Source organism: Urocampus carinirostris, chromosome 10 (genome assembly GCF_059441175.1).
Source record: "Urocampus carinirostris isolate Australia breed hairy pipefish chromosome 10, RoL_Ucar_1.0, whole genome shotgun sequence".
In the NCBI taxonomy this organism is placed as follows: domain Eukaryota; kingdom Metazoa; phylum Chordata; class Actinopteri; order Syngnathiformes; family Syngnathidae; genus Urocampus; species Urocampus carinirostris.
Window position 1 is genome coordinate 28,399,844 of NC_142358.1, and position 22,030 is coordinate 28,421,873.

The following is a 22,030-nucleotide window of genomic DNA, read 5'->3' on the forward strand; positions in this document are numbered from 1 at the left end:
CTATGATATTATTAAAAAGATTTTTAAAATATGTTAATATTAACCTTAACAAGTTATACACTGGGATCGCCGTTCTCTCATTTAACGTATTTTCAATATCAGAAAAGTAATAATGGCGTGCATTTCAAACAGTATGCATCCGTTTTGTAGAACCTAGCTAAATTCCACTTTAGCAGATTTCCAGTAGCGTAATCCGACATTATTTGCAGGGGTTTTGAAACAAAAAGTACCTGTGAAAGGTAAAATTTGTAAAGTAGAAACCATTACTAATTCAATCATTATTACTATTATCAATTTTCTTAAAAAAACATGATTACTCCTCTCTACTTTGAGAAACTGTTGAGCCAATCAGAATGCAGAACACAATGCACGATGCAATTCCGATTTTACAGACGCTCCCCTACTTACAACAATTCGACTGACGAAAAACTGTAGATAGGAAAAAAAATTTCGGGATGTAGAAAAATATCCGGACATTGCTGTAATAAATTTTGTATTGTGTGGACTTTTTTCAGAGTACAGGACATAACTGTAGTGCTTCTTTCCGCCGCTACCAGGGTGTGCCGCTGTGTGAGGTACCCCAGCATCCACCCTGGAGAAGAAATCCGCTTCCTCTTCCTAGTTCGTGTGTAAACATTCTATACTGTATCTCCAGCGCGCTAAAAACTTTGACATTTCTATTGTTTAATATCTCGTGTATCCATTAAATATGGTTGGTGTAAAGTGTAATGAAGAGGCGAGCTGTTTCTTTTGAAATGAAAGTGGAATAAGAAAGCTTGATGCGGTTGAGAAAATGGTCGGAACGCTTTTTTACGGCCACTTTTTACCACGGAGGAGGACCTCTTGAAGCGCATCTTTCAAAAGTAAGTTAAACTCAACCTTATTTATCTTTATAGAGCATATTATTTTATGAAATGTTTATATTTTAGTAAAAAACAATACAGGTTACTTATACAAGCCTTAAACATACTTATATAAACATTAAACATACAAAATATAGCACTTCGATCGTCCAGATCTCGTTGGTAATAGGGCAGCGTCTGTATTATTTTCTTCAGCTCTCAACCTGACATTAATTTAACATATTTCTGCTTTAAATGTATCTCTCCTGCCAGAATTGGATGCCAGGCGCTTGCAAACAACCGACTAAGCGAAAAATCGAGCGTGGCTGAATTCTCTTACCAACATAATAGGAGAAGGTCCTCTTGAGGCGGTCAAAGACGAACCAGCGTTTCTTCCACGACTTGATCTTGCCTCCCATCTTGACCAGGTAGCCCTTGCACATCTTCTCGGTGAGGATGACGTGAAAGCAAGTGTCCATGTTGTGACCTGATGTCTCGATGTGCGCTCGGAGGTCAAATTCCTCTTTCCTGATTGGCAGGTAGCGTGTCATTGGACGGGCCTGGTGTAGGAAAAGGGATCAATATGGGTAAATAAGAAATGGTGTAAATCTAAGGTAAGATTTTCAGCCCATAAACTTTTCGTTTGCAGTTTTATGTGACATTTTTACGAAAGAACTCTGCTTGCACTTTGTTTTGAAACCATTATTTACAAAAAATGAAGATCAAAATAAGCCTCAAGTATCTGTGGGAGGGAGACAAGTTTAAAGTGGTATATTTGTTGATATGGGAAACAGGCTCTGGCATTTTCATTCATAAATTTGATCAAATCATCGAACATCACATAGCGCCAATTTGTTCAAGATGAGGAACTCTATATACAAGCTTCATCTGGGAACAAATTCATTTTGTATATTTGTTTAAGTGAGCAGAAACACTGTTCTAAACTCTGAGAAGCATATGTCATTTAAACTCAATTTGACGGCGCGTTGTGCAGACGCTCCGGCTCGGGCTCCAGTTCGTCTTTTGTTTTTCAGTGTCCCCTGATCCCTCATATTTTCCCTTCGACTCCCTTCGCATATACAATATTATCCACTACATCCCGAGGGATATACAGAGACCACCGGATCTCCCTGGAAGATCTGCCTGCCTGCCGACAACGACAACGACGGAGCAAAAGGAAAAGGCTGCTGTCGGCTCTGAGCTAAGAAGGCGACCACACAGACCAGCGCTCCCAAGCATGTTCAACCAACGCCAGATCCATCGTCCACAATGAGTGAATTTGAGCTACGGATCGCCACCAACAACGTTGGAGTATTTTTTTTTTTTTGTCATCACGGAGTCTTGGCTTTCCCGACGCCGCATTATAACACCGGCTCGAACGAGACGAAGACTCCGGTAAAAACAGGGGTTGGAGACTATGCGCTACAATAACAGCCAAACCTTTGACACACACTGCTCACTCGATATGGAGTTTCTAGCAGTATCGTGCAGACCCTTCTATGTACCGTGAGAGTTAACTGTGGTCTTTGTGTTTGCTGTTTACTTTCCACAGCTAACCGTTTCACTGGATGCTAACGTTAGCATAGAGCTAAATCTCCTGCCCGCTGCTATCAATAAACAGCAGCTTGCACACCCCAACGGAGCTTTATCGTCGACGGCGACTTTAATCGGGCATGTTTATGGACTGTACTCCCAAATCCATTCAATTGTGGACTCCCAAATCCATTCAATTGTGGACTGAGCAATTCGGAAAAACACTGGACTATGTGTAATGTAAGATCAAACATCAAACATTCCGGTTGTATCCAGCAACTCTGTTTGACCCTCACCACCCTCATCGACCCCCCACCCCCACCCCCTGGAGGAAAACAAAGCCTACTTACAACAAAGTCAGTTAGTTCTTTGTTCCTTTATCTCTTTGTTTTCTTATCCTCACTGTAAATGTGGAACTGGAGTCGTCCAATTTCGTTGTCACAGCATATCCCATGTCGTAACAATGACAATAAAAGCATATTCTATTCTAGTCTATTCTTTCCAAATCTGTCGCCTTTAACTGACCTGAGAGAAGTTCTTGGCCCTCAACTTCACTTCCTTCTCCACCAGCTGCTGTCGGTGCAGAGTTTCATCCTGAAGCCTCTTCTCGGCTTCCTCTCTCCTCTTCCGCTCTTCCTCGAACATCTGATGGCGGGCAAAGCTTTCCTGTTCCTGAAAGAAAGTACAGCCACATTCAATTTATCAAACTAGAATACACTTAAATTCATCGAAATCAAGAGACAACAGTGTGGTTCCAATTATAAGACCACTCCTAAAGGGTAATACAATACTAGAAACGTGATAGCAACATACACGGTAGCAATATAGTAATTAGCAGTGAGCTGTTTTCAAGAGAGGCAGGTGAGGCTGTGCCTCAACAATTTACATAAAAGAATAGCATTTAAAATATATATAATGGTTATATTTAATCAGTGTTAAAGTTATTTCTTATTTTCCATTACAATCTTTTTATTTCATTTTTAAATATAGCTGAATTTTCACATTGTATTATGAATATTGTGAACACAATTAGTATGTAACGTGCTGGGCGTCTTTAAATGCAGAGTGAGGCAGGTCGTTCTCTTGCCTCAAGGCAGAGATAGTGAGACCAATGATTCAGATTTAGTGCACATCTTGGTCCCAAACAGTAGAATTAGTGATAGTAATAGTATTTTATTTACCTTTTTGACATAATGGATTGTTATTCATGCTTTGTTCAAAAGGTGAAGCGCATAAACTTCATTGACAAGTTAAGGTAAGACAATGACAAGGTTTTTTTCTGTGCTACGTTCATATATTGCCTTCTATTATGTTTCGACACACAAAATATTTTTTACTTTGCCAATCAAATGTTGAGTAAGATGTAGGTTAATTTATCTGTAAATCGGACTGTGCCTCAGCAGACATTAATCTCACTGTTAATAACAGCAGTTATTTCTGAAATATGTAATTGGTAACAAAAAGCTGGGTAAACCCTGATTTGAGTACTTCAAGCAGGAAGGGACAATAACTGTACTAGCGCTTTCATAAAATACAGAGGAGATGAATAAACTGACAAAGGACTTAATTTCAGTATTTAATCGTCATCCTTTATTGATCGCATCACCATAAGTCATCAATCACCAAAATCTGATTCCGTGCGATCACATATGTCACTGTTATAACATCACTTACCCGAAACTCAATAAGTCTGGCTTTCTCCATCTGTGCCTCCTTCAGCATTTTCTCCATCTCTTCGATCTTCATCGAGTCCGTTCCGCTGACACTTGAGGTAGACACAATAAGACAATAACTGGAATTAACTGGATTGTGACTTTAAATATGCCCATTAATATTTATATATGTATATTATATTAAAAAAGGTTGAGAATGTTTGTGTCATGTTTGTCTTTCTACAGGAACCATATAATTTTCCATTATCAAATGAAAATAAAAATGGGCATAAAAATGTAATTTTGAAAAGAGATACTAAAATACAAATAACTAAATAGATAGATAAATGAATGATAAAACTTTACACATAAAACACATCTGGAAATGAATACAAAATGACGAATATAAATTATGTCCATGCTGAAAGAGTCTGAAGCAGTAAATAAATAACTGAGTCATCTATTAACAGCTTGGGATTGATTCAGATTTATTTGTGTATTTGTTTCCAAATGTTTTTTTATTCATTATTATATTTCGAATCTAATTTATGTGTTTTTGCATGCATTTACATATTCATGCATAAATTTGTAAACTGTTTTGCTTATTTGATCTCGACGTAAAAATATATACAGTATTTGTAATGAGTTGATAATTATTTAAATATCTGTTTATATTTCCACTGGTATTTGTTTGTTTGAATGTATTTATATTTTAATTTTGTCATTTTCCTCCATATATGAAGGTTTTTGTTTGTAAAACATCCAATAGGGTTGGTTGCTTTTACACGAACGAAACATGGAGTTGAAAAGCTGTAAATATGATATTGATTTAAACTAGACAATTCCCTCAGCAATTGTGAGAGTATGGGCTGGATCTGGCAGATGTTAAAATGTAACCGCTAGCATTAAGTTGCATGTAGTCATTGGCTCCTCGATAGAAATAAGGTGATTCCATTAGCATGTATCAGATAGCATACTGCGTTAGCATGTAGCCGTTAGCATAACCTTTTAGCATGTAGCCGTTAACACATAGCCGTTAGCATGACTCGTTAGCATATAGCGGTTAACATAACTCGTTAGCGTGTAGCCGTTAGCTTATGTCCCTTAGCATAACTCATTAGTATGTAGCAGTTAGCATGATTCAATAGAATGTACCCATTAGCATACCTTGTAAGCATGTTTCCATTTACATGACTCGTTAGTTTGTAGCGGTTAGCTTGTAGCGGTTATCATGACTGGTTAGCATGTAGCCATTAGCATGTAGCCGTTAGCATATGTCCCTTGCCATAACCTGTTAGCATGTAGCAGTTAGCACGAGTCATTAGAATGTAGCTGTTAGCAAACTTGTAAGCATGTAGAGCTTAGCATCTAGCGGTTATCATGACTGTTTAGCATGTACCCATTAGAATGTAGCCGTTAGCATAACTCGTAAGCATGTAGCTGTTAGCATGTATCCATTGGCAGAATTTGTTAGCATATAATTTGTCAGCATATAGCCACTGTGATTAAAGAACTAGGGCAATGAGTTGGCCTGGAATCAACCAGCACAAACCAATATTTGGGCTGGCAAAGCCAACGGCTGTTGCTAACCCAGAACATGGCACGCGATTCCCGATTGGGCCGGAAATCTTGGTATACAAATTGTTGGGCTACTCTCAAAGCTTTGGGAGGAGAAGCCAGCCAAACTTTGGCGGAAGAAGATAGATAGCATTAGCTTTAATGAGTTGCGCTCTGCGATGCCAGCCCCAACTAATAAAGAAAAAGGTGATGAATTAATGAATGCATAATTAAGTCAATATAATAAAAGGGAAGACAGCTGTGTTTTAAAAAACAGTCTTTAAATGAAGGTTGGCACTGATTAACCGAAACCAAGCAGGTTCCCTCTTTTAATCTCCAACGTCCACTTTTTAATTAGTGCATAAATACCATTAAATTGATCCCAAAATATTTCCACATTACACTTGTGTCTCATGCGAGTCACAAAAAAGCTGTGAACAGCTAGTTTAGCTTAGAGCATCCTGCAGCGAACACAACACACGCTGTTCTTTCAACAGATGGTCCCCAAATTAAAAGGTTCAAGATAAAGCGTTTAAGTGGTGAGGAGCAGTCTGGGAAATGGAACCCGTGGGTGCTTTTGTTTGTGTGCCAGGCTCAATTCTTCGCAAAAATGGCTAAAACGAGATTATTCGAAATCTTCGCCCCCTCCCTTGTTATTAGTCATTAGTTACTACTGCACAAGAGAGTCATCAACAGTTTGAGACTCTCAGATTTGACAATCTTAACATTTTAAAATATATATTCTCTTTCGCAATACTAAAAAATTCACCTTAGTGCTACCTTCTGCACTTAGTGGTGTTCAAAGTGTGGTCTGGGGGGCATGTGTAGCCCGTCGACCATTTTCAGGGGTCCGTGGCATTCGATAAAAATATTACAGAACTCCTTATTAATGTCTAAAACGGTCAAGGTCTTTGAAATAGTAAAATATTGCAAATGAGATATTTCCAATAGTCACACAACAGAATATATTTATTCTGATTTAAAAAAAAACATAGTGAAAAACCACATACCGTATATGAGCAAAATTGTTACATTAATCATTAAAAAAAAATTAACTTAAATTATAAAACAATATTGATACATGAAGAAAAGGTCCTGCTATCTGTCTTATTTAATTATGTACAGTACTGTATCTCATAGTAAGGATTCTTTTTCCTGTTTGACAAGAAACCCTTACATGAATTAAATGTGTAAAAAAACAACAGTGTTTTCAGCTAATAAGGGAAAGAATTTGTTTTTCTATGCAGTGTAAAGTAGTTGAAATTGTAATTGGTCATTTTAATAACCTGAACTAATAAAAAGCTAGTTTGCTTTGTTAAAAACCCTGCAAAAAACAGCAACAAAGTATGTCTTTGTGTCTGGTAAGTTAGTTATTTAAACAACAAAATGATAGATATAGGGTATATGGGTGTATATTTGTCAATATATATATATATATATATATATATATATATATATATATATGAAATATGGGTATGTGTGTATTGAAATATGTGTATATTGAAATATGTGCATGTGAATGTGAATATAGATGTATTTATCCATATGAAAGTATACATATGGGATTGTATTAGTTTATATACATGAAAGATTGTATACGTTTATATGCATGTATATAAACATGTAGGTCGGTGTATACTGCTTTGTATATATATGTATCCGTTAGCATGTGTCCCTTAGCATAACTGATTAGCATGTAGCAGTTAGCATGACTGGTTAGCATGTAGCCATTAGCATGTATTCCTTACCATAACTCAATAGCATGCAGTGTTCTCGTTTGCCCGCGTCCCTGCGTCCTAGATCATTTTTGCTGGGGAAGCATTGTGTCAAATCAACGTGCGCCCCCGGGACGCAACTTTTTTGACACCAAATTGTCATTATTACACGATTACTTTTTTTTTTTTTTTGAACAAAGATTTACCGCACTCCAAACTTTTCGTCAGGCAGATCCGCCATTGTTGTTTTGGTCACGCGCCGATCTCGGCAAACGAGATCTTGTTGCTTCGAGATGACGTCATTGTTTTGGTGGTTGTCGAGTGAAAGAGAAGTATGCCTCCGTAAAAACAGTTGGTATTAGGTTCAGATCAACAAAAAATTGATAATTTCTTCAGTGTCGGTAATAAGTCGAAACATAATACAGAAAGTGGTAACAACGGCAATAATTCCGGCATGAAAAAAACGGCGGAGAAATTCTTCAGAAGACCGCGAAGGCAAGAAAAACACTTGTTTTGAAGCGAACGATTCGACGAAAGATAAACAAAAGAATACTCCTAGCAAGAAAAGGACTTTTCTGCCAAAATTGACTCAATTATATTCCTGGTTACGCTATGAGGAGGATGATAACGGAGGCTACATGTTCTGCGATGCGTGCACCCAGCGTGGCAAAAAAACTGGATTGCATAAATCATTTCGCAATACGAACTTTCAGAAAAGCACATTGGATCGGCAAAACGACAATGAAAACCCCAAATTAGCTATGGAAATTCCGTTGCTCGAATTGGACCTTGAGAAGGCATTACAACTTCGGGGGAACAGCAAACCACAAAGAATATATGAACTGAAAAATCTGAAGTGATTAAAACTGCATGAATATGTAGACTAATATTTCAGCAATATTATTTTGTATAATGTACAATATTTTTGTGAACTGAAAAATTTGAAGTGATAACTGCTTTGTATTACCAATTAAGTGTGATGATTAAAACTGAATGAATATATAAATTTATATATTTATTTATATATTTGTCACCGATTTACAATTTCAACCTCGATAACACTAAATTTGGGGGACCCATAGATCTCTGTTGGGACCCATAGATTTTGGAGCATGCTAGTCCCCGGGACCCATCACTTTTCAGAGGTAAGATGAACACTGACCATGTAGCAGTTAGCATGAGTCGTTAGAATGTAGCCGTTAAACATAATTTGTAAGCATGTAGAGCTTAGCATGTAGCGGTTATCATGACTGGGTAGCATGTAACATATATTTAACCCAACTTCCAATAATTATTGGGGCTGATCTTTTTTTTGTAACCTAGAGATTTAATAAAAAGAAAGGGCATGGGGAGGACCATATGTCAAGATGGCGGCGCGTTGGGTAGACGCTGCGGCTCGGGCTCCAGTTCGTCTTTTGTTTTTCAGTGTCCCCTGATCCCTCTTATTTTCCCTTCGACTCCCTTCGCATTTACAATAATATCCACTACATCCCGAGGGATATACAGAGACCACCGGATCTCCCTGGAACATTTGCCGCCTGCCGACAATGACAACGACGGAGAAAAGGCTGAGCTAAGCTAAGAAGGCGACCACACAGACCAGCGCATCCAAGCATGTTCAACCAACGCCAGATCCATCCGTCCACAATGAGTGAATTGAGCTGCGGATCGCCACCAACAACGTCCGGAATTGGAGGACTTTTTTTTTTGCCATCACGGAGTCTTGGCTTTCCCGACGCCGCATTACATCACCGGCTCGAACGAGACGAAGACTCCGGTAAAAACAGGGGTTGGAGACTACGCGCTACAATAATAGCGGAACCATTGACAGACACTGCTCACTCGATATGGAGTTTCTAGCTATGTACCGGGAGAGTTAACTGTGGTCTTTGTGTTTGCTGTATACTTTCCACCGCTAACAGTTTCACCAGATGCTAACGTTAGCATAGCGCTAAATCTCCTGCCCGCTGCTAAACAGCAGCTTGCACTACCCCAACGGAGCTTTATCGTCGACGGCGACTTTAATCAGGCATGTTTATGGACTGTACTCCCAAATCCATTCAATTGTGGACTCCCAAATCCATTCAATTGTGGACTGAGCAATTCGGAAAAACGCTGGACTATGTGTAATGTAAGATCAAACATTCGGTTGTGTCCGGCAACTCTGTTTGACCCTCACAACACTATGAACTTATCGATATTGTCTTTTTTTCTTTATTTGGCCCTCTGGGGACACCTCCAGTATAATTGATGTGTTTGCCATGGGTACCTGCACAAATGATCTGGCGAACAGGCGGAGTTGTTCCCCGTGGACACGCTGGTGTCCATGCTGTCCGAGCTCTCCAAGCTCAGTGTGTCGTAAGGCTGCTCGGCGGCTGAGGTCGGGTGGTGGTGTAGGATGGAGTGTTGGACGAGCGGGGGTGGACCGGAGGACTTGTGACTCAGTGCCGGGCTGTAGGTCATCCCTGGGGAGTAGGGCGCCGAGTTGAGGTGAGGCTGCGAGCTGTGCAGCGCGTCCCACTGGCATTGAGCCTCCGCCGCTGCTCTTTGCTTAAGCTCGGCCAGACGACGTCGCTGCTCTTCAATGACCTGCTGACCTAGGAATATGAAGAAGAAAATTCCATACAGTTAAAGACAGCTCAATGGAATTAAAATGTGAATGGAAGACCAAGGTTTCAACAGTGACACAATGCAAACAACAAAAACATCCATCATGCACCATATGTCAGTGGTCCCCAAACACTTCTGTCCCACTATTGTCCAACAATATTATTGTAAGCTGACCCAATAATAACAGTGATAATAACAATAGCAATAATAATAATGATAACAATAATATTACGAAATCCAATGAGTAATTACTAGACCATTACAGATGAAGATGGCATAGGAAAAGGCAATAGGTTCTATCCCATCCATCCATCAACCCATTATCTGCACCGCTTATCCTCAGTAGGGTCGCGGGGGTGCTGGAGCCCATCCCAGCAATCTTCGGGCAGTGGGAAACCGGAGTGCGCAGAGGAAACCCACGCAAGCACGAGGAGAACATGCAAACTCCACACAGGAAGGTTCGATCTCATGACCTCAGAACTGTGCCGCACATGCGCTAACCGCTGCACCGCTATGCTGCCCTGGTTCTATCCCATTATCACACTATTTTTAGTCATGGTACCATCATTGCTGTATCGGTTTCGCTACTTTGTGGATTTTCAGCGTGCATTCTGTTCTGCATTTTGATCGGCTAAAAAGTCACCCCACCCTTTTTCTGCTTGTGTTTGCCTCCGCGTCTATACCACATCTGAATTGTACGCATACGTAAAACAGCTTGATGAACCTTGATGCCCAAATCTTTTTTGTGTTTTAGTTTCTCTAAAAGCCATCAAGTCAACAAAACGCTTTGGACAGACAGAAGCACTGGCATTTAGGGCAAAAATGGCAGAGGAAGATGCTTTCTATCGCCAACAAAGTTGGACTTCTCGACCTCTTCAACTTGCTCTGGACCCACAAGCGGCTCTTTGACAATCCCTAGTGGCTCCCAGGTGCTACTTTTAAAAATTGTTTGATAATGTAAAAATATATGGTTTTCTAAACAGGACACATTCTTTACCTTTTCAAATTAATATAGATAGAAACCATATGAGCTTCCTTCGTCATAAGGCTTATATAAGGCTTTTCATTTTTTTGAGGCTCCAGACATATTGTTTTTTCTTCAATTTTTATCCAGTATGGCTCTTTCTACATTTTGGGTTGCTGACGGGAAAATAAATACGTTTTCATAACGCCCAAATGATGGGGAAAAAGTATCATACAGTTGTGCAATAAAGCCACTGGATAATTGGTTGTAAAAAGTTGTAAAAAAAAAAAAGTTTGAAAAAACATTTTATTTTGGTATTTTGCTCATAGTTAATATTTACATTGTCAATAAATGAATGTAATGATGGCCCTGCTTATTCAACAACATGAATAAAAACAGTGTGATGATGAAATAAATCTGAAGCCTTTTCCCATGTCATCTGCACCCCTAGTAGTCTAATGGTTAAAAAATGGCTTTATCAACATCACAATCTGGGTTCAATTCCCGTAGCATTAAACTTTGTGCAAATTTGGTGAGCGATATTATTTTTGAATGATCAATCGTTGCTCAAATAGAGACATATTTTGTTTGTTTGTTTGTAAATGATTCAAATTGAATCTTTTCTTCCGGCGCCGTCACGAATGGCAGCCACTCCAGCAGCTCCCGTGTTATTTTCGATTGTTCTCAGCTCAGGGATGCTGCTGGAAATGTGAATTTCCCTTCGGGGATGAACAAAGTATCTATCTATCTATCTATCTATCTATCTATATACTACCGTTCTATTGTAGTATAAGTAAAGTATAAGGGAATTTTTGTTCTCCTCTGCGGCCAATTACCAAAAGTTTCAGTAATCAAGGACCACGGCCATATGTCACATAACGTCGACTGTCCAAAATCCATCCTCTTCGATTGGATATTTGTTGTCAAGAAGCATTAGGGTCCATAAAAAAATCCCATTGGAGCATAGACAAGCATGATTTATTTTCCAACAATTAAAGACAGGAAAGCCAAGACTGGGGGTAAGGGTAGACACACCAGGCATTGATAAGACTGAAGGTCAAAGGCAAACACAGTATGGTTAACATTGCTATTGCCCAAAAGAGAATCACAGAAACACCATGGTAAGTAGTTTGAAGGTCAAACTGATTCAAAGTCTACCTGCTGGTCTTCCCTCTCTGGGTGGCTGACGGGAGATCTTTAGTTCTGAAGTCCGAAGACAAACATAGACAGATGGAAAGAATCTGCACATGCTCCAGTATTATATAGTGGATTGCTTAAATGATCGGTCTTTGTAATATTGTAAGACCAGTGGTACTCAATTTTTTTTGTTTCTTGTACACTTTAATTTTTCCCTCAAGACAAAAAGAAAAATCATGTCCTCTTAAGTTTTAACAATAATTACAATTAATAAAAGTATCAGCTAACTTTCTTGTTTTATTTTTACCGTAAAGTTTAACTTGTTTTTGGAATAATGATAACAACTTTGCAAATGTTGGTAATTCTGAGAAGTATTTTTCTTATTTTACTACAAAGTAATATAAAAATATAGTAACATATTAAAGTAATTTTTTTACCATCATAATTGGTCCCCTAATTTTTACCAAGTAATAGTATATAATCATGGTCATTTTTATTTTTATTTTACAAAAAATAATACAATTATAGTTAAATAAGGATTATTTTTCTTATTTTACCAACAAATAATATAAAAGCATAGTAATTATTTTTCTTGTTTAAAAAAATGAGAATAAAATTAAGTTGAGTAATATAATATAATACTATATCTGTAGATTATTCCTTGGTAAAATAAAATATATTATGCTTAAAATAAGAACAATTAAAAAATAATATAATTCTAATAAAATGAGAAAAAATAATTACCTTAAAATTCGGACTATGGAGCACACCTAATTATAAGCCGCAACCAGTACATTTTTAAAGGAAATACCATTTGTCCATACATAAGCCGCGCCCGGCTATAAGCCTCATGTGCCGACATTGAAACATGAGATATTTACAAAGTAATAATATAAAGCACCTTAACCCCTTAATGTTCCGACGGTGGGCCACTGGACTATTGATCAATAAATATGTGTCTGCTCCATGTCAGGGGTCACTGAAATATGTCATGCCACATATCTTGGGATTAAAGATATGATGATGATTTCAAAGTATGGTCATCAGAGAAACAACAAAGAAACATTACGATCAGTCTGAAACAAGATAACCGAAAACTATAAAGCTCACAGCTTATAGCCTGAATTTTACGCTACTCGTATCTTACATACATTTTAGGTTAAATAAGAACAAATGAGGACCATTATAATAGGGAACAATTACTTAAAATGTGAAGAATTATCTACCGGTGGGAGAATATACATCACATGTATCTACAGTTTGCCAGGGTTGAACAACAGAGGAATTCATGTCTCTGATTTTATTTGAAAACCAACATACATCTCATAGTACTGTAAATGTTTACCTTTCTGCTGCAGTGCAAGCTGTCTTTTGCTCTCGATGCTCTGCAGAGTGGCAGCCAGGTTCCTGGGCAGGCTGTTTGAGCTTTTGGGTGTGAGAAGAGGGCTCTAAAACAAACAGCGACCAGCAATAACTGTGAGAAGATGCATTGCAAAGGACATCCCTCCGCAAAGAAGAAGGAGCAGACCTTGGAGCTCGTGTTGCGCCCCAATGTTGCTGCTCCCTGCGGCTGTGCCGATGCAGATTTTGCTAGATGAGGCAACTGTCCCGGATCAGTCTCAAGCTTGGAGCGGAACACCTGAAGATAGAGCGGACCAATGAATGGGGGGCTGTCATTTACCAAGCGGCATTGTTATATGAATGTAGTTACTAAGTTGTTTCTCAGAAAAGCAATTTTCAAAAAAACTAAAAAAAATAAGGATTTGATCCAATTTTAATCAATGCTCTGTTTTAAAATCAAACAAATAGGTGTTTATTGCTGAAATGAAGGTGTACCAATACAACTTCCCAAAAGAAACCGATATTTCAGATCATAGCATTGCCTGATATCAATATCTCTGATGGAACATCAGCAGGAATTATATAGGTTATTAGCGAAGTATGTAGTTTCTTTGGGTTCTTTTTGTTTCAAATGTATTAAATAAATATAGGATTATAATGTGTCACCACACCATTTGATTCAGCATAATTACGCACAAATTTACCCCAAAATAATTTTGATAAATGGATATACAGTGCCTTGCAAAAGTGTTTGCCCCAGAGAGTTTTTGAGCATATTGCTGTATTTTAGGCTTCAAACCTCTAGATAAAAAAGAATGAAAATATTTTCTAAGAATGTGAGACACTATCATTGTGTTAACAATTAGAAAATTGAAAATCAGAATTGCCTTGTATCTGGCTCCATCCATCTTCCATCGAATCTAATGCTCTTCCCAGTCCCTGCTGAGGTTACTTTTCTTTATGATGCTGCCACCACGTTTGACAGTGGAGATGGTGTTTTCAGAGTGATACGCAGTGTTACTCTTACACCAAAGGTAATGCTTTGCATTCAGACCAAAAAGTTCAATTTTGGTTTAATCAGAACAGAGCACCTTGATCAACGTGTTATTTGCGTCTCCCATGTGACTTCTTGCAAGCAACAAACAGGCCTTTTTATGGGATTCTTTCAGAAAGAGCTTCCTTTTTGCTACTCTTCCGTAAAGGGCAGATTCATGCAGAGTCCGACCAATAGTTGTCTTATCCACAGATAGTCCAAACTCGGCTGTGTATGCCTGCAGGTCATTGAATGTGATTACGGGCCTCTTGTTTGCTTATCTAATTAGTTTTCTCATTGTTTGGGCCGAAAGTTTGGAGGAAAACAAAGGTTTTGGTAGGTTTGCAGTGGTTTTATGCTCTCTTCATTCTGATATTATTGCTCGCAGAGTGCTCTGGGAGATGTCTAAATGCTGTGAAATATTCTTGTATCAGATTCCTGCTTTTAACTTTTACTCAACGTTATTCCAGACATGCCTGGTGTGTTCTTTGGTCTTCATAATGCCAATGGCTCCTTTCACAGACCTCTGAGTTCATCACATCAGGTTAGTTTAAACTGAGACACAGGTGCACTCTGCCTTTGTTAGTCATATGGGTCAACATTGGATCATTCAGAAGTCATCAGGGAACTTTTGGAGTCAGTTGGCTGAGCTGAGAAAACCTAATTTTCAGTACGTGGGTTGCAATTATATAAAATGTTGAAATAGTTTTGTTCCACTTCAAAAGTGTATCTCGTATATTGTTCAATCTTAAAATACTTAAATACTCTGTTTTTTAACTTTAAGTTTAAAGCCTGATATGTGGCAAAATGACAAAAGTTTTTGGGGGAGCAATACTTTTACTAGGCACTGCCTGTATCTTTCTGGTTAATTTTATTTGTTGTATTATTTTCTCACTCATTCATGGTAAATTTTTTGACAATATGAATTTGTATAACGAAGGGTCAGAATGATTTAGTACCTCTAATAGGATTCATTAATTAACCTTGAATCAATTTTGCTTTGTGTTGAAGGAGTGAAGCCTTGACAAGTTTTTACAGTCATTTCCCAAGCCATTCCACAATTTTGGTCCATTGCAAGTAATAGAGTACAATTTTTGCGTTGTTCTTGTTCTTCTGTAGGAAAGTTTGTTATTTTTCTCATATTAAATACTCATTGCTTTCTGTGAAGATGCAATAGTAAGGTACCAAGTTAGATTGTTTTTGCAGCTCCATACATTATCTGAGCAGTTTGATATCTGATTCAATCACGTAAGTTTGGGAGGTTTTAATGTATGAGTTTAAAACTACGCTGCTATTCTACGGTACAGATTTTCTTCCACCAATTTAATCTGCCTCTGGGCCACCAAATCTTATTTCAGTCATTCATGAAAATTGTGCCCTGATCCATTTACACATAGAGATGTCTTTGCAAATGTGAATTGCAAGTTTAACCTTGCATAGAAAACAAGATAAATGAAAAAGAGAAAGAAGACCCTATACCTGGAGCGCAGACCTGCGGCCCGACAGCGATTTTGCTGGCAAGGAGGGCGACCAGACCTGGCTTGTACCCACCAAAAGATCCCGGTACCACTGATCTAAATCTAGCTTTGGCAGTGGAGGCCTGATGCCCTCACATTGGTACTGCAGAGTCCATCAGGTTGCAGCAGCAGAGAAAGAAAGTGACAGATGTGTGGGACAGGAAAGAAAGTGAAAGGGAAAAATGCAAAGATTAGAAAGCATTTTAAACAGAAAGGATGAAACTTTTTTTTGTCATGCTTTAAAATGGATCCATAAATATCTCCAACACGTTGTTCCTATCAACTGTTGAATGCTTTTATACCCTCCAGCCACTATATCCCTGTTTTACATTTCTTAATTCTACGTGTCTACTGCAATGGCCCACTTTCTCACAGTAGCATTAACATGTTCCTCCTGTTCTGTTGTACTTAATCTTTCCTTTAATGTATCTCCCCTGCAGTTTGAATTAAAAAGTGCCATTCCTCCTTGAGCAGAATTACAAATCACTCCAGGCACTTACTGGGTGAAAAGACTTTTTTAAAAAATAATGTTGATTAGAATATTCTCAGAAAAGATAAAGGTGGAAAAGTTAAACCTCTTTGAGTAACTTAAAGATGCCCTATGTAACAATTCGGCACACACATATTTTACCTAATTATTTAGGACTTATAAATAATATCCTTGCAAGGAGTATCCTTACAAAATGTTCAGATGAACTCGGGTTGAAATGAGAAGTAAGGTCTAAAGCTAGAGCCTGACCCAACCCCGAAACTTGGAGGAGCCACAGTTGGACCCAGATATAGGGATGCGCGGCAGGGGGTGTAGTTTTTGGGGTGCGCCTTATAGTGCGGAAAAATAAGGTACTAGTTTTGGTGCAACACAGATGAGTGCTGCTTATTTGCATTGCAATGTTTGAAGTTTTCAAAAGACTTCAGATTATTTAATACAAAAATATAGTTGAATACAAAATGAAATATCAGACTGTCAAAAAGTTATATAATTACTTATAGAAATTATAGGGTAAATGCAAAATAGAGAATGACATATTGAATTGTGTCAAACATAGAGGCCGGCGAGGGAATTGTAAGTTCAAAAGACGAATACGGATGGCACACACCTCTAAAGGGAAAGACAAAGAAGAACCAGGAGAAGAGGACAGGCAGGAGCGGCTTGCATCAACAGCATCAGACTGCAGGGGATGGCGAAGTGGGAAGGTGGGAGAGGAATCCACCTTGGGCATTCCATACATATCACTCAACTGGCTCACTGTCATATATTCCTTCCCAAACACATACGAGGATACACCAGGAGTAAGAAAGAAAATGAGGACAAACATCAGCAAAAAGTGACTCAAGTCCAGGAAAGGGGACAAAGAATATCTTGCAACACAACACAGCTAAAAATTAACAATAAACCTGATTCGGAATCCATAACGGCCGATGAGATATTTGTCGTAAAATAATTAAAATAAAATCAGTACTAAAACAAGGTCAAAATTATCAGGCACTTGCCATTAAAGAGGATTTTGCATATTTTACTTTTCTTGTTTTACTTCAAAAACCGTTTATAAGGCGCAGCCGACAAAAAATAGTATTTTCTCATATTTTATTCATATAAGACACACCAGACTATAAGGCGCATGAAATTGAGACTACTGTGAGAGCTACAGTGTTTATTTGTGTATAATTGTCGGGCTCTTTACCCACTTAGTTATTATTGCCGATTAAAATTGCGAAACATTGATTGCAGCGGGAATCGAACCCGGATCGCGGCGGTAAGGAGCCCTACACTTGACCCCTAGAACAAGTCAAGTCATGTTTATTTGTATAGCCCTTAATCACAAAGAGTCTCAAAGGGCTGTACAGATCAAAGACTATTGCAAACTATTATTACAGACTATTAACCTACATGAGGGCAAATGATACACATATTATCAACATAAAGTATAGAACACCAATGGTATATATGACATACAAAAAGCCATTAAAGCTTATCCCAGTTTGACACTATTTTTACTCACTGTGCCAGAAACACTGATTAAAAGAGCTTGAATAGAATTTTGTTGAAAGACTCTCTGTTTTCTGATTCAGTCTTTTGCAATGGATTCGAATCCCGATGTGTGTATGCGATTTGGGCCAGTGATAATTATTGATTAATTGACAGAGGTGTATATAAAAACTCGTGCAGTAACACACACATATACTCTATGCATTTTCAACTATATCCACTGTATTCTCTGGTATACAAGGCGCACTTTCCGATTTTAGGCCAATTTGTGGTTTTTAGGTACACATTTTAGTTCGGAAAATAGGGTACATAATTTATGCTCTTATAATCATGCCTACGTCATTTTAAACCTACTAAAATTTAAAAATAAAATTACAGTGATGACTGGTCTTTCAACTCTTTGTATTTAATTAACAGATAACCAGCAGAGGTAGCAACATAACATCAAATGGTAAAGGGAAGGCGAAGCACATTAGAGCAGGTGTGAGGTGTCTTGACTGCCAGAAATCGAAATGCTTTACACCCGCCACAAAAAAATCAAGACAGCATGAGAAACAATAAGTGGTACTTAGATTAAGCAGCAGCAAAATTTTCCATCACTTAATTAATATGTAGACTTATTGCAACTAAAGCGCAATTCGTTGCTCTGCAAAGTCTCCTCAAAACAAAAGAATTGTGCTTTTGTTTAAGGTAACGGCAACAAAGAGTCAGTTTTTAATGGCCAGACAGGGAAGTTTTTTTCGTTGTTTATGTCCGACAGCAAACCAGATGATCGCTGCGGGAGTCGTACAGTGAACGGGACGTTAACGATGTGGAGAGTGATGAGAACAGTGTAAGCATTACAACGGGAGGTGCAAACTGGTTACCTCTGTTAAGCTACTACGGTGCAACCGACAGAAAGCGGCAGGAGGTGTGGGGGTGTTTATATAAAAAAGGAAGGCTTTGTAGAGGGACTTCTGGGAGGGAGCAGCTCATAAAATGTCAGCTACTAAGCAAAAGTTTCCTAACAGGTAACAATTGGGATTTTTGTCAAGTTCTACGAGTTTTTTTGGTGTAGCCCTTAAATACATTTGGCAATAGGGTGTGTTACAATAAAGTTATACATCAGAGGTACTGAATAATTAATCGAGTGTATTCGAGTTTACCTAAGAAAAAATAGTAAATGTGGAAGTTTGAACTTTTAGTGTACTTGAGTGTGTTGTAATGTAATACTCTTTCAAACTAAGTCCGAATGAGTGCACTGCAGGAAAGAGGTCTAAATATAGTGGAAGTGGGAGCTTTTGTTGGTGATAGGAATGAGTGGAGAGGTGTTGTAAAAGGATAGTGGGATGTTTGGACTCGTTCTAAGGGATGGGCAGGGCACCCGTATGATGCGACAGGGGTAAGCCAGTGAAAGCTGTCGAGCCCTGCTGTGTAACAAAAGAGTTGTGTCACCCTGACCCGAATGACATGGCCGCTTTCTTGTGTCCCGTTTAATCTGGAGGGACGAAAGCATGACCAACTTGGGTGCCGAGGTGCTTAACTTCTTTGGGTGTTTGGGCATTTGGTTTGGCCATGGTCCAGAATTTTTTTTTGTGTGTTTTTTTGCTCCTTTTTACTTTTTAATTTTCTTTGTTTTTGTATGTGTTGTTCTTGCTGTAGGTCACCCCTCTCGAGGGATATGACCAGGGTAGGTAGGTAGGTAGGTAGGTATGTAGGTAGGTAGGTAGGTAGGTAGGTATGTAGGTCGGTCGGTCGGTAGGTAGGTAGATGTCCGAACAAAATATTATAGTTTAGGTATACCTAATCAATATAAGAGGGTGATTTAATAAGTTATGCGATTCTTTTAGTATTAGGACTTCTAATTAAGTTAGAAATTACCCCTATTTTCATTTATTTTCTTCTAAGATTGAAAAAAAAACTAAATTTTGGAGATTAACAAAGATGTTTTTTGTAATTGAAAGGTGCAAACCAGTTTAAATGTATATGATAATGTAAGCTATATTTTTACTTAAAGAAGGGAGGAGCAGTCTTAAATTCAGGAGATTACATAAGAAAACAACCAGAAAAGTAAGCTTATAGATGTATTTGAAAAGTCACATTATTCTAATGACCCTTTTACTTCTAGTATTTTCATTTTCAACTTAATGCATTATGATTGTGAACCTAAAAAAATAGGCACCACAATGTTACACATTTCCATTCATTTTATGTATTTGTTTATTAGTTTTTGGCAAGACTCATCCTGACGGAGGGATATAATGTTTTTGGTAAAGGTTTTCTTTATTTGTTGGTTAAAAATGGAGAAAGTACGAAAAGAACTGTTTCAGATAGTCCAAATGCCAACACAAACCCCCCAAAAGATGAAAAAGGAAGAGTTTATTTGAGCCCATCTAAGCATTTCACATACTTGCACGCGGAACAAAAGGAGCTGCAATGATGATTTCAGCCAGGAGACGGTGTCAGCAAGTATTATAAGTTACATACACCACCTTTAAGTTTACTGCCTCCGTTGTAATAAAAAAAAAGGCTTACTTAAAATATACTGCTAAGGGGTAATATATACAAGATGAAAAAGCTCTTAAAAATCAACAAGCAATTTAAAGGAAATCTGCAGTGAAAAGAACATCAACGCAAGACTCTGCCATCAATCACCCATGCAGCCTGGTGTTTATGGCTTTCTACGGATAACAACAACATGAAATCTTACTTCTCTCATGGCTGTAGGGGACTTCGGGAAGCTCTTTCCTCCCGTTAAACTGTAGTACCGCTGCTCCAAAGCAGATAGTCGCTCCTTCTCCTGCATCACAAAGACAAGTCTTAGGAAACAATTCCTCCGCGGATAAAAGTGCATTCAATCAGATTTGCTACCAAGTCTGCAGCAAACCTTTTATGAACATTTTTGCAATAATTCCGCATTTAAATGTTGAACCTTTTGGAGCATTTGCAGCGTGAGGGTCCTGTCTTTGGCGAGACGCTCGCATTCCTGAGATGCCTGCAGGCCAAGCTGGTGGGCCTGTTTTTCCAAAGCAGACACTTTCTCCTGAATGAGCAAAAATGAATGTCATAGCAAGCTAACGGTGCGACTAATGCAATCCTATTGAGCCCCGGAGGGAGATACATTTTTAAAAAGGACTCTCAGTTTGAAAGCTTTTAAGGATTCCAATAAATCACAGTTTCTGGTACTTACTGCGCTCGTAACTTTGATGTGAATGTGTGTGTAGGCAATACTTAAGATAAGTGCGATTATTACTTCCCTTTTCCATCATTTTTATGTGATAAGATATCTTCATCTCAATGAAAAGCACCTGATGTTTGCACCAGTAAATTGGACAATTCATCCACCCCAAGAATTTTTTTTGTTGTAGGTTTCCATACCTTTCTCTTAGCCACAGCACTGTGGTATTCTGCTCTCTCCTGCAGTAACTGCTGGCTCATTGTTTCTCTTTCTTCCTCCAAGCTGCTTTCTCGCTCAAGTTGTTGAAACTCCAGATCCTCAAACTTCTTGGTGCCAGCTTCTAGAGCTTCTCCATCCTAACAAGCAGCCACATGGGACATCACCACCAAGCTCAATTTGAACATTTTTTTAGACAGCATGTGTGCAGAAAACACAACACTTTGGTTTTTGCATTTGGCTTTCAAGTTTTTACGAGTTATAATGACATTTGAAAGTTCTTGAATAACGTTTTTTTTTTGCAAACATTTGCATGTGTTTTAATTCAATGCACCGTAAAAGAACACATTTGTACATGTGTAACCTAGAAATTATAGCTCTAGACATTATGGACATGAATACAGTTTTGAAGGGGAAGTTACAACAGCCTCTAACTCAGTTTTGAAAAACTCGATTATCTCAGAAAAATTGGGTATAAAAAAATAAAAATCTAACAAGGGAAAAAATGCATAATTCGGTAAAAAAGGCAGATTCTTTAGCGGTTTATATAATAATTTGACATTCATTTGACTACTTTTCAAGATAGAAATACACAATGCTAGCTTTCTCCGCAGTAGAACACAACACTGGATTTCAGCGGAAAAGAAGCTAGTTATTTTAGTAGAGGAAAACAATGCTAGTTTAAGGCAAAGAGGACAATGCTAGACAACGCTCAGCAAATAAGGAAAAGGTACAAGTTTCAGATGTAGAAGAAGACTACTCATTTTCA

The 22,030-nt window shown here is 38.2% G+C and overlaps 1 protein-coding gene across 1 annotated transcript in view; it reads right to left on the reverse strand.

Annotated features, from left to right (window-relative positions):
- The window catches only part of phldb1b (pleckstrin homology-like domain, family B, member 1b), a 103,389-nt gene that overhangs the window by 5,941 nt on the left and 75,418 nt on the right, over positions 1-22,030 (reverse strand). Inside the window, exons 11-22 of the mRNA XM_088346082.1 lie at positions 21,246-21,401; positions 20,800-20,910; positions 20,578-20,667; positions 16,999-17,160; positions 15,864-16,004; positions 13,539-13,649; positions 13,356-13,458; positions 12,032-12,076; positions 9,569-9,896; positions 4,050-4,140; positions 2,901-3,047; positions 1,183-1,402 (exon numbers count right to left, since the gene is read on the reverse strand). Coding sequence (XP_088202208.1) covers positions 1,183-1,402; positions 2,901-3,047; positions 4,050-4,140; positions 9,569-9,896; positions 12,032-12,076; positions 13,356-13,458; positions 13,539-13,649; positions 15,864-16,004; positions 16,999-17,160; positions 20,578-20,667; positions 20,800-20,910; positions 21,246-21,401 — 1,705 coding nt within the window. The remainder of the gene's footprint in view (positions 1-1,182; positions 1,403-2,900; positions 3,048-4,049; positions 4,141-9,568; positions 9,897-12,031; positions 12,077-13,355; positions 13,459-13,538; positions 13,650-15,863; positions 16,005-16,998; positions 17,161-20,577; positions 20,668-20,799; positions 20,911-21,245; positions 21,402-22,030) is intronic.